A 13,467-nucleotide genomic window follows, 5' to 3' on the forward strand; every position below is an offset into this window, starting at 1 on the left:
TAGATTATAATCAAATGTATTCTGTTCCGTTCTGTGAATAATTTTTCCTGTTTTTTTCTGGTATATTTTATACCTGGTAATAACCAACTACAAGGGTATAATGTGACTAATTACATTTTTTTTTAATTTACGATTCAAAAAAAACTTTTGACCAGACAGTACAACACTTTTAAAGGTATAAATGATCTAATGCACGGCATAAAAATTAATTTGTAGGCTTGGTTGAGTCTATCACATATCCACCATACTTATAAATTGGAATAAACCCGACAAAATATTTTATTTTTGCCTTTTTTTTATTGGCAAAATAAACAAAAATTTTGACATTTTATATGAATAATCGCAAATTGTTTCTGCATAGAATTTAACTCGTTTCCTCGTTTGTAGATACTTTTATTGATCGGATCATATTTAAAGCCAAAATAAACCAAACTAATTTGGCTCTTTGAACACCTGGCAAACTTTTTAGTGCATACTTTTAGGATTCATTGGCATATCGCATAGAAACTGAGTAAAGGGTACATCTGGTTTAGAATTTTCCCTTTAGATAATTTAGATGTCGATAATTCCCCTAGGAATGAGGTATTTTGTCGTCGAATTTTCGACTTCCCCTGTTTTTGTTTGTTTTTTTTTTGGAAATTTTTTTATATTTTCATTGCGTGCCATTGGGCGCTATGAATATGTCATCCTCTGGCTAGCTCTCTGGGTCTCGCTGGCTTTATTATATTAATAGCAATTACTCATAATTACTCGCTCTCTCTTTTTTAGGCGCCTGTCTCGCGCTCTTTTTTCCCTGCAATTAACTTGATTACAACAACAGTGACAGCATTCTGTATTTGTGCCGCTGCTGCACTGACCCATAAAAAGGGGTCTGGTCTAGCCCGGTCGGGTCGGGTCTGGCCACGCCCGGACACGCTGAAGGGGTGTGGCCGTATGGCAGTGGACGTGAAAGGTTAGCCCCCAGAGCACATGCTTATAAATCACAGAAGCTCCTTAAGCTGCTGGCACACACACACTCAGAGTTTTTCCTTTCGTTTTTCACTCAAATTCAGTTAACTGCCTTGAGGGGCTCTCTGTACTCTATCTGGGAAGCACATCTTCGGAGTACGCTAACCGTGCAAGTGAGGATATTATTTTTCGCTTCTCAGGGCACTCTCTCTGCCACTGATAATAGAACATTTGGCCGCAAGACAAATTGTGCCCCCACACACACAGACACAGTCGAGGGTAATGTGAGAGTAGAGAGTACTCCACTCCAGCTAGAGCTTCGTTCTCACTTTCTTTGGCTATGGTTCCCCCCCGGCGACAATCATCATCAGTGTCAGCAACAGGAGGCGGGCTGCTCGCTGTTCCTGGGCTGCCTTTTGATTCCGAAAAAGCCAAAGAAAACGCTACCGTACCGTACCGCACTGCACCCCATACCCTGTCCAATGTTTGGCTGTGGGGCGTTCTTTTTTTTTTTTTTTCTTCCTGTAATTGAAAAGCCGAAAGTGAAAACCGCGCAGCTACAAGTGGCGGATGGATGGATGGCTGGATGGATGGGATAGATGAGGCCAAGGCTCTTACACTGCCTCGTTGCTCTACGCTGATTGACAACATATTCAAAAGCCAAATCATCGACTAATGCTAGTGCTAACGAGAGGGAGACGACACACGCCTCAGAAGAGACAACCTTTTTGGGTGGCAGACACAGCCATGCGGCATGGCGGCATGTGCGAACAAAATTAATTAACAAAATTGCGTTTTAAAAATGAGACGCGAGGCATCGCGAGAGGCAATGCGGCGGCGTCAAGAAAAAGTAGAGAAAACAGAAAAAGAAAAGGTTGCAATTACCGTTAATGAGTTTAATGCCAAAGGCGGGCGGGCGCCAAACGCATCTCCAGCCATCCTTTATAGCCGAGCCGAGGCCAGGATATAGCGGGCTTCCCACACTTTCCTGTTAATGAGGGGGACATCACAAAAGTTTCTCCCTTGTGTGTTCTCTGGTCTCTTTGGGATACCCTTTTGGCAGGGTGTTACTATGATTTTAAAGCAAGGATTGGCTACCCCAGAAGCTACGTCGATGTATGACAGCAAAGGGCATACCCTTAAGTTTTTTATATTTTTTTGTGTTTTTTTTTGTATGAATTTTTTGTCAGTTTTTTCCAAGAAAATATTTTACTTTCCTTTGCACTTGACTTCACTTTGACTAGGAAAAAAAAGGGGAAAGGACGGAGTTAAAGTGGTAGAAAAGTGGGCCAAAAGTGAAGTAAAGAAAGGACCAAGAAGGCACGCAACAAGTCAGCTTGAAGCTCTCGGTGGCAGGGACCTTTGACGTGGCTTCAGAAATTACCCTTTTTACGTGGCACATTAATTTCGAGCTGGTTCAGTGAGCTTTGAGAGCACAGTCCATTCTCCATTCTCCTTTCTCCTGCTGCTACTGCTACTGCTGCTTCTGTCGGGACCTATTCCACATTTGACCAGTTCATTGAAGCGATTTTGATGTAAGGTTTCCTGATGAAACTATTGCCATGGCTGCCCTGGCTGCCATGGCTGACCCTGAATGTGCCACAAATGGCTCTAATGACTCTTTGACTTTGGCTATCTTTCGTATCTGTCGGATTCTCACTTTATCTCTCCAGCTCTCTCTCTCTCTCTCACCCACTGACAGTCTGTGTCTGTGCTTTTTTGTTTTATTTGATTCAATTGGTAATTGGAAGCCAATTAGTGGCCAAGTGTTAAATTAATTACCTAATGGCTGTCAGGTTTGCTTATTGAACTCTTAAATAAAATGCATATGCATCTGGTTCACTCTTTTTCTCTATAAAGATAGATAGAAAGATAGATAGATGTGTGTGTGTGTGTGTTGACTTAATTATATTTGCTGAGAGAGGAAGGAAAAATTGAAATTGCCGGTAATCAGAGCTCTGGAGTAGGTTCGCAGAGTCAAGTGCTGGACAAATAGAGCAGGTTCAGGTCCGTGTCCGAGGTCTCTGACAATGGCAAAACAAATATTAGAGCCAGCCAGACATGTATGGACTGCAAGGACTGCGAGAACTCTGTGTGTGGTCAAGGAGAGAACTGTTCAAATTCAGTTATAAAAACGGCAGACTCCCATTTGCAGGCAAAAGGATCATCTTAGGAGGTGCAAGAGCTGGGGAGCTTCTACTCCTCTTCCGTTTGGTGTGTGTGTAAGAAATGTAAACTTAAATATTTTATGGCAGTCAAGCAGTCAGGCAGCAGTCAGCCAGGTAAGTGCCGGTCGCACTGAAATAAAATTGCATACTTTATGGCGCAGGATGCGGCAAACACCACTACGGGACACAAGCGCGGGGGCCCAAGACAGAGTCCTCTCTTCTGCTGTCTGGGGCTGTCGGCTGTCGTTGAAATTCGATGAAATTTATTTACAGTTAAAAAAAAAAAACGTAGACAAGTGGCAAGGAAAAGGATACCCAGACACGACTCCGCCATCGACTATAGTACGTGTGCGTGCCTCTCTCTCTCTCTCTCGCTCTCTCTTTCGCTCTATCCTCTGTGTGTGGCAAGAAGGTTTATTTAAAATTCAATTATGGCACACAATTGTTGCTCGACTGCCGCCCGCCGCAAGATGCCAAATGAAGTGAGATTTTTTATGAACAGAACCCAATCGGTTAAAAAAAAAAAAAAGAAGAGGTCCTGCGAGATACGTTTTGCTCGTGACAAATTGAATTGGAATTTTTTGGTTGTGCCATAAAACGCTTACCAAATAGTTCAGCTTATATATAAATTGTTCATCGATCCTTACCTGCAAATAAAATAGAAATTTGAGAAATCGGTTAGTCATTTGATTGAGTTTTTGGGTGCCCGTTGGAGGCGGGACTTAGGCTTAGATCTCTAGACATTTGGACATAGACAATGGAATTACAAGTACAACAATCTCTGGGGTATTAGTCTAGAGAGGCACACAAAATCAAATCTCATACGACAATTACTAGTTAGAGGGAGACAGACAAAGGCAGACAGCGGGATACAAAAATAAAAATAAATTATGCAAAGAAGAGCACGACACAGACAGAGAGAGAGAGAGAGAATCAAAAGTCTAGACAAAATATATAATGGTACAACAACAACAATAATAACAAAAAATCATTTAATGAGCAATATAATTATTCTATGATATAGATTTCCCTTTTAAATCTTTTAATGATGCATTTATTTTGGTGGGGCAGGAAATTGCCTACGTTCCCTCACTCCCTCTGGTTGTTGGCATATCATTTTTCAAGGTCTGGAACTCCACTTTCCAATCTAATTATAATTTATGTCGCTGCCACACAGGACTCTAGATTTCAGGGGAGTGCCACATTGCTGACTACGCGTCGCGGTACTTATAATTTTAATAATTCCCCAGTGCCCCAGTATCCACCCCCAGTAGCTGTATCATCAGGCAGGACAGGGCGCAGCAAACGCGGCAACAGCAACAGGAGCCTTCATCATTATTGTCTGTCATTGTGACACCCAAAATCTTGTTAAAGAAATCTCAATTATCAACTTTTATTGATTTGCATAGCAAGCGGAAAAGCAGGAAAGCTGAGAAAAGCAAGAGAAAAAAAATGGTAAACAAGCCTGAGCAGCTCGAATGCTATTTACGCTCCATTTTCTCCGCAGCTTTTCACTTTTCCTTCCTTCATTCCAGAGAGATAGAGAGAAAAAAATTCACGAAAACAATTACGATAAAAATGTGAACTCTGTGTGTGAGGGGGGGCGGTCTCCGTTTTTGGTTCGGTGTCTGTCTGTTCGGTTCTATAGGTGGGCAGGAAGGGAGTTCCTGGGTTAGGTTAGGTAACCTGCCAAGCGACAAGCTTTGAGCACGGATAAAAGCAAATTATGATAACAATAAAGATTTAACTAGAGAGCACAGTCTGGGGTCTGGGATCTGGGGTCTGGGGCATGGATAGACCGTCAAGTGGCAGTGGAGAGCATTGCCATTGACATTCCCCGCCCTCACCGCATTGGAATCGACGATACAAAGGGCACGGCCATGGGACAATTTAAATAGACATTTATCTTGTGAAACGACACAGCGCAGGTTGAGGCACACACACACACACACACACCCATAGAGAGAGCAGGTTGTGGCACTCACATACATAGATACGTATACACGTGCCGTTGGTGCCTATAACAAAATTACAGCAGACCTGCGGCCTGATCCATGACGATGTTGACGATGACGCTGACGACCACGAACCCAACCCTCGCAGCATTTCGCTGACATTGATGATGTGTACCATGAGAGCAACAGAGAGATAGGAAGAGAGAGAGAAAGCGAGTCAGCAATAGAGGTTTGTTCTTGCTTCATCTTTCTGTTGCTTTTTTTTCTGTTGCTTTTATTTTGTTTGATTTTATTTATGCAATAACAACAACCGCAAGATTTCCCCAATGCCTTTCGTTTTTTTTTTCTTTTTTTTTTTTGTTGCTTTGCCTATTTTTCTACTTTTTGTTTTCCTTTCCTCTTTGCTTTTTCCTCCTTCATTATTTTCTTTATAATTTTTGGCTTGGCAAATGTTTTTCAAAGCATAAAAATACTTTTACATTAACTTGTTCTAACAACATACACACACACACACGCGCGTAGGTACACGCACTCTGCCACAAAAAGTTGCACAACATTTTCGGGTTTTGCTTTTAACGCTCAACGACTTTGCGTTGCCTACTTTTTTGGCAGGGGGAAGCGGCAAAGAAAAACACCAAGTTATGGAAAAGTGTGTGTGTGTTCCCTGGAATTTCCTTTTGGTTTTGAAAGAAAGAAAGAAAGTTCCTTGCACTCCCTACACTGGCTCACACTCCGTAGCATCGCTAGATCCTTGGCTATATCAACATCATTTGCGTTAAGTGGTATTCGAGAAAGCAATGCGCCGAAAAGAGGGAAAAAAAGTTGGAACATTTACGATTTGCTTAATGCGTTTGCCTATCTATCACACCACCTACCCCCCGGAAGCACCCACGGAATGCTCCCCGCCTGTCAGAGAACACTCCTCCTGCCAGCCAGCCAGCCAGCCAGCGCCAGCTGCCTATTAAACTGCAATAAAGGCCATGTCTGGCTGGCTGCCAAGGAGCCAAGTGGCAGCAACAGTTAACCAGTTTTCCCCACCACAGATAGAGATACAGAGACGGGGGTCGGGGCAGGGGGCAGTGGGTTGTTTCACCGATTTTGGTATGCCTAATTGGCTGCCTGTTGTGTTGTGCTGTTGGCCCTGCGGCAGCGGAGACCACCGAAAAAAAAAAAGAAGCGAACACACACACAAAACTGTTGCATACTTACAGGCGGGGTCCCCTTAATAACATTTTGCTGATAAATCTATATATTTTCTGTGTGTGTGTGTCCTTACGTGCCTTGTATTCTTACTTCCCTTTTGTCTAGGACTTGTCGTGGTCGTGGCACCCCTCCTCCTGCTGCTGGTTGCTGCTTGGCCTTAGATTTTGGCCATATCGATAGCAAGCGTACGTATTGCATATTTGCTTTTGGGATTTTTTACATTTTTATGGCTGCTGGGGACAAAATTTATGATTTCCCTTTATTTTTTCTTTTGTTCAAAAAAGGATTTCGAGCAGCTCCTCGTTACCTGGAACCTGGAATTCTGTGTGTGTGTGTGTGTGTTCTTAAAGCGCTTTAAAATTTACATGAAAATCAAAGCAGAAGGCAGCAGCAGGAGCACCACCAGCAGCAGTTTATGGCAATTAAAATAAATTAACAAAAGCATTTTAGAAAATCTCTGCAGCGAGTAGTAGTATCAAAGTTCAAAACGCCTCTGCGCCTGGCCTAATATAAAGCTAACTAAATATCCTTCCATGGATGGATGGTTGGATGGCTGAATGGATGGATGCCTAGTCCTGGTTGTTGCCGCTGCTGTTGCTGTTGATGAGTCGCCTAATGAACTTGTGCTTTCCGTAGAGAGAGAGAGAGAGAGAGAGAGTGAGAGCACAAAGCAAATACGAACACAAAGTGGGAGAATTGATTTGCATAGCAACCACTCCCCCGCACTCATCCATTCCGAGTCTGAATCGCAAGACATGGGCGTCAAGCTGCCTCGCTAAGCAGTTTAACTATTTAGGGCATACAAAAGCAACAACGAGAGATGATTTTGGGAGCGTAGAGCGTGGGGAGGGTGCGAGAATGGCATCTATGGCAACTACAATTTTGGGGGGGGGCACATGCCGCAGGCTGAAGTGTCAAAGAGACATGGCCAGGCCATCATCCTTCGGTGCTACTTCGAAGCTACACAAATGTTGACAAGCTAATGAAATGTGAGGAGGTTGTGTCTTTGGTCTTGGGCCTCCAAAATTGATACACTCCGCAGAGGCAGTGGGCAAGTAGTCCCAAGCGACCATTAGGTCCCATTGGGGTTGGGGGGGTGGTGGGTGGGTGGGCATTGTTAAATTGTTGCTTAGACATTCGGTTATGCAAATCGAAATTATAATGAAATCAACCATAAGGACGAGCCAGAGCCAAAGAACAGAGGCCAGAGTGCAGAGAGCCAAGTCCTGCTCCCTTCTGGGGGGCATAATTGATTGATGGCACAGTTTCTGGTTCTCGTTCTGTTCTGTCACGTCTAAGGGTTTCAATATTCATCATTTATGGCCTTGATCGAGAGATGAGTACATTTCAATCAGCCCAAAGATCATACATCAGGCAATTCAAACTTGAATTCCAAAGACAATTTGCCAGAGTAAACTGTGCGACAGAAGAGCCCCCCCCAGAAAAAGATACAACTCCGAATAAGTGGTAAATCACATCAATATGTAACTCACTCGGAAACAGCATCATCCAGGAACACAGGAACTGAGCAAAGTGAAAGCCAACAAACAAAAAAAACAAGAGAAACACAGATGGCAAAGATGTTTATCTAAGAGTACGGAGGACTCTCGCTCGTCCCCTTCCTACTAGGGGCAACGATTTGCTATGCAATTTTACACACTTGACCATTAAACGTGGCCATTGGGAGCAGTTTGCATAGCAATGAAGCCAAAGGCAAACGGAGAAAACCAGAGCCATAGAGAAAAGCTGAATGCTGAATGGTGAATGGAAAACCATAGTCCAGGGTTCAACTTGATGAAGTATGAATCATTACAGAGAGAGGGCAAGAGAAGAGAGCAGAGAGCAAGCAGAGCGCAGAGAGAGAGCAGAGATGCTGAGGGATGAGGATGATGACGATGATGATGGCTAACCGCATTGAGGAGGTGTGTCTAGTTGACTGTAAAAACTTCAATGAATAAATTTTTCGTAGCTCTCCTTTTTGCTCTCTGTCTCTCTCTGGTCATAAATATAAGTCCTGGGCCCCTCACAGTCCAGTCACATATCCGATAGATGGAAAATGGACAGAGGGAAATGCGTGTAGAGTAGGCAGCAAAGTAAATTGATTCAAATGAAAATGCTCATAAATTTCCATAGGCTCAGCAAAAAAAAAAACACAAAACACAAAATAAGGAATTTATGGCCCAGTCTGATCGAAACTGAAACAATTCCAGCTAAGGAAAAAAAACACACAAAAAGGTGCACATCATAAATTGAGAGCCAGGGGTATAACCATTTAACCCATTAAAGTCCCAAGAAATTAAATAAAGAAAGACCCATACTTTGGCTGCTCTTTCCTTTGGCCTGTCCTGCCTGACTGCCTGCCCCCCTGCTGACACTTGACGATTTGTCATGTTGACACAATAAAACGTCAGAGAACGTCGACGTCCAAAGTCGAAGGAGTGGGAAGAGCAGGAGCAGAAAGCTTCGTAGCAGATTCCCTGGAATTATGACAAACTGTCTCAAAAATGCTGCTGAAAAATACTGTTAACGTTTTGAGGCTGGAGAACTTGGACAAAGGATACACAGAGCGCAGGAGCCCAGGAGTAGACAAAAAAAAATATATATGAACTCTAGCTGATGCTTTTTTTTTTGTTGACTGACGAATGAATAAAGGAGCGAACGGAAAGTGGCACGAACGTATGAGGCAAATGTCTGTTGATGAAAATGATGAAACAGCAAGAAAATATGCCAGGAGGCGGGAGAAGGGGCAGAAGCAAGTCCTGTGTGGCACGAGGTCCATGCAAATACAATGAACTTGACTTGAAAGTCCTCCTCTGTGGCCTCCTGATGTCTGCATTTATGAGCATAAAAAATTGGCACCGCATTTACACAGACAATCAAGCGCAGTCTTTGCTTTTCTTCTCTCTCTCTCTCTCTCTTTAGCTGTAAAGCGGAAAATGTAGGGGGGAAAATCGCTTAAAAGGCAAAAAGGCGACAATGGCTTTTGTCATTTTTTGCTTTTCTATTTTCTTGCTGGAAATTGCACAACTCATCAAAAGTCTGGGCTTCTGGCATTTGCATTTAGCGTTAAATTCCATGTTGATGTTGACAAAAAGGTGACAATTGTTCTGCCCTGCTGCTCCTTAACTGCATTTAATTAAGCGTCAGTCCTGCTTCATCAGAGAGTTGCCACAAATTAGTGATTAGCATGTGTTTATGCTGCCCATAAAATATTCTATGCCTCTCAGTGGCACAGAGCGGAGGAAAGGAGCGGAGAGGAGCGCATAAAACTTTCTGCATAATTCAGGCACCACGACACACATTCTGTCTTCAGTCTTCAGCCTCTTATAATAATAATTAGACAAGAGAGCGAGGGATAGACAGACGTTTCCGTCTGTGCGCAGACATTAATCAGCCTTCAAGGCAGAGGAGCCTCATCAACATCATCCTTCCTGCCAGCCCTCCTAACAACGCATGAGCGATGGAAAGTTTTCACCCACCACAAACTTATTTTCAACAAATTAATTTTACCAACCGCGCAAAAAAGGATTCCTCCTGCTCCCTATTTGCTCAAACTCTAGTTAATGAAATCACCTGCACTCCGTCCAGATTGCTTTCCACTGTGCACCAATACGAGTTCACTCAGAGAAAACTGGTAAAGTATGGCAGGAGAAACACAACCATATTTCAATTAAATATGGCATTTTTATGTACAAAAAAAAATAGGGAAATTAAATAGAATTCACTTTGATTTAAACATAAATGTATTTAAGAAGTGTTTTGTAACCTAAATGTAAGATGCTTTAAAATAATAATAAAACTGGTTAAAATATATTTAATTTGAATATTTAAATAAAATATATTTAATTCAAATTATTGAAATTAAATATATTTAATATTCAATTTAAATATATTTCAACAAATTTTATATTTATTGTAATATGAAATTTATTTATTTACAAGAACAAATAGATTTATTTTAAATATGGAATATATTTATTTTAAATATGAAATATATTTATTTTTAAGTGGAAATATTTTTATTTTAAATGTAAATATATTTCAATCAATTTTTTTTATTTTGATTTCCAAATTCAAGTGAAAAAACTTTCTCTCGCACTATTTCCACTCTCGACTAAAATCTATTGTTACAGATTTTAAAATCTAAGTGTAACTATTCCAATCTCAGTGGTTTTTTTTTTGCTGTGTGTGTGGAAGTGTATGTACATTTTTGGTTAACTTCAAAACTCGCGCCAACTTTATGTCTGGCTGGCATCGATGCCAGGCTCTGGCTCTGACTCTGGCTCTTGCTTCTGTGGCTCTGATGCACACCTTCTGAACATATATTTATTTCCCTTTTTTTTTGGCGGTGGCTGGCGTTCCATTTGTTCAGTGCAATTTCCAGCTGCCAGACGCAGCATTTTGCTCCACGCCGCATACATCAAGCTGCGGGCAACCGAATGCTGCACGTGAACCTGGCGCATATGGAAATGATGTCCGCGCGCCAACGATTGTGGCAGTGAGGGAATGGTAGCATGGTGGCAGGGAAATGGTAATGCAAAACGTAGCAAATTGAGTTCATTTCGTGGCAGGCAGCAGAAGCAGCAGGCAGCAGCAGGCAAAACTTATCATTAGTATCGCTTTTCAGCGCACTCGTGCCGCATGCCGAATGAAGCCGGAGGTCCAGGCACACACTCCCACACACAGGACAAGCGGGATGGGTATGGGGGGATACGGCGGACTCTGGCGCACGTAAACATGTAATAATTACTTGGGTTCTAGGTGTTTTTCAACTCACTTTTACTCCGCCAAAACTTTTGCCACAACTTTTTTTAGGGTTAGCGGGTGTGTGTGGCAGAGTGGCAGTGGATTGTGTATGGCACGAAGGAGAGACTCAACTCGACTCGACTCCTGGCATTCTGCTAAGCGAGTATTAGTGGAAATTTAATATTGCAATTAATACAGCAACAAAGTGTGCATTGCATATTAATAAGTTAGTTTTCTGTCGCTTCTAGTTTGAGTTTGAGTGAGTGGCCCAAGTTGGTCTGGGATTCGTACTGCTCCTGCCAGGAGCGCCTGGTGCTCCTCATGTGCTCATGTGCTCATGCTGGATTAGTGCACTGGAGGGCAAACATTTTGTGTGGCCGTAAAAGCCAAAGTTACAACCCCATAAGTTGGCTTAGGGTTGAAAGAACGGGGCCACCGCCACACAGCGTGTTTGGTTTTAATGGCTTGCCAGCCAGTCCGTCAGTCAGTCACACATTCAATATTCATATTCATATACCCGAGCTCTGGGGGCTCTCTGGTTCTCTGGCTCTCTTCCTCTCTCTCTCTCTCATTTAAGCTTTTAATGATTTCCAAAGTTCTGTCCGCGAATAACAGAATGAAAAAAAAAAAAATAGCAGTGAAAAAAGAGGAACTTTCACATTTAATGCGCTTAGCCCTGGCCCGTTTAACTGCAAAAACTTACGAGTACTTCGTACATTTCTTTTCCTTCTTTTGACTGTGATTTAGTTTTGGAAAATCTCTTTTTTTTCACGCGCCGCCTGCTATTCAAAAAGGAAAATCATTCTAGCAGCAGCAGCGGGCGAGCGACAAAAAACTATTTGTGCAAACAACAAAGAAAACTTGCGAGCGCAAAAAAAAAAGAAGGAAAATCATCATCATCAGGGGGGAAGAGCAGGAGGAAGCATCTGAAGGAACATCGCAAGTGCAGCCAACTACAAAAGCGCAACAAAAGCAATTTAAATTTAGCCAGAGGCATTTTCGCGAGCACAGTACAGAACAGAGAGCGGAAAAGTGCCGGAGAAGAGCGGAGGCGGTGCGGCTGTCCACAAGCGGGTAGGAGGCGAGCACAAAATTTCATTTCATTTGTCGAGCAGCGCGCGAATCGTTTTTAGTCATAACTTTTTAATTTGTTTGTCAGCGACAGGCAACGGAACATTCCCCAAGTCCAAATCCAAGCCCAAGCCAGAGCCAGAGCAGAGGCCACCGCCTCTACAGCAGAGAGTATGCCAAAAAAGATATGTATACCAAGTCTGAGAGTCCTAGAGTCTTAGAGTGGGATAGAGTCTGTCTGATTAGCGCAATTGTAAGAGCTCCCCAGACGGACACACGCACAGGCCAAGGGACAGATTTTGGTAGCCCCAAAAAGTATGCTATCAAAATCGATTCTAAAAGGATGAAGGAAAATCATAATCATGAAGGAGAGACCTATAAAACATACAGAAGACGAAGCATTAGATACACTTGTAGGTCCTAACTGCTTGAAGATTTATTCTTTGAGCAGCCAAAGAGCACAAGCGAGTGTGTGCCACAGAATCCAATAGCAAAATACACGCTTTACGCTTAACGTGCCACATTTCTGCTTGATTTAATCTAGTTTTGTTTTTTTGTTTATTTAAAAGACAAAACATCTTCACAAGTCCCTAATACCCTCTGCACAAAGTAAGAGCATCACAATGCTCTCTATCTGCTCTACTCTGCTCCTGCTGTGGCTCTACTCCTGCTGTGGCTCTGCTCTGGTCTGCCCTCTCAAGCAGCATTTGATCAATGCAAAAATGTGTGCTTGGTGTACATGTCTCTAGGGTTGATTTATCTATTTACTCGACAGCCTCGTCATCAGAGTGGAAGCTCCTTTTGGGAGCTGTCAATATTTAAAACGTTGTCCTTGCTGTGTCCTGTGCTACAAGCAGCAGCAGCAGCTGCTGCTCCCCACTCAGAACCCCACCCCCACCCTGGCTGTGCCGCTGCTGCTGCGTGCTTAACAAGAGTTTATTGAATTTTATTTTCTCATCTCAATTTGATGGCCGTCGCCCCTGCTTATTTTTGGGGCAACATATTGCTTGTCCTATTCCTTGACATACTTTTCTTTTCTGGCAGGACTCGCCTGCATTTAAATTTCAAATTGTTTTATTGCCGGACCCCCCCGAAAATAATTGAAAATTTTTGTAGATAGAAAACACTTCTTTTTTTTGTTCCGCTTGTCCGCTTGTAAATCGCTTAATATACAAAAAAATAAAATAAAAAAATTTGTTATAAATTTCCACGGCGCGAACAGAAAACTTTTCCGCCGTGTTTCTCCCATGTCCGTGTTCAAGTTTTTCGATTACGGATTAATGCAATATTTTTTTTATATATTATTATTATTTTGTTTTTTTTTTTTTTTTTGCTGACCCCTTCCCTCCCTTGCTTGTTTGTTTGACTTGGATGCT

General features: G+C 42.5%; 1 protein-coding gene across 7 annotated transcripts in view; it reads right to left on the reverse strand.

Annotated features, from left to right (window-relative positions):
* LOC111077337 (polypyrimidine tract-binding protein 1) overlaps positions 1-13,467 on the reverse strand; it is a 159,876-nt gene that overhangs the window by 72,365 nt on the left and 74,044 nt on the right. For 4 of the 7 annotated variants that reach the window (XR_005967489.1, XM_041591656.1, XM_041591655.1 and 1 more), the window contains exon 4: positions 3,722-3,763. The exons of the other annotated variants lie outside the window; for them this stretch is intronic. Coding sequence is in view for 3 of the 4 variants with exons in the window: in XM_041591656.1 (XP_041447590.1) it covers positions 3,722-3,763 (42 nt within the window). In the remaining variant the exon portion in view is untranslated. The remainder of the gene's footprint in view (positions 1-3,721; positions 3,764-13,467) is intronic. 7 annotated transcript variants of the gene reach the window in all.

Source organism: Drosophila obscura, unplaced genomic scaffold (assembly GCF_018151105.1).
Source record: "Drosophila obscura isolate BZ-5 IFL unplaced genomic scaffold, ASM1815110v1 contig_150, whole genome shotgun sequence".
Taxonomy (NCBI): Eukaryota; Metazoa; Arthropoda; class Insecta; order Diptera; family Drosophilidae; genus Drosophila; species Drosophila obscura.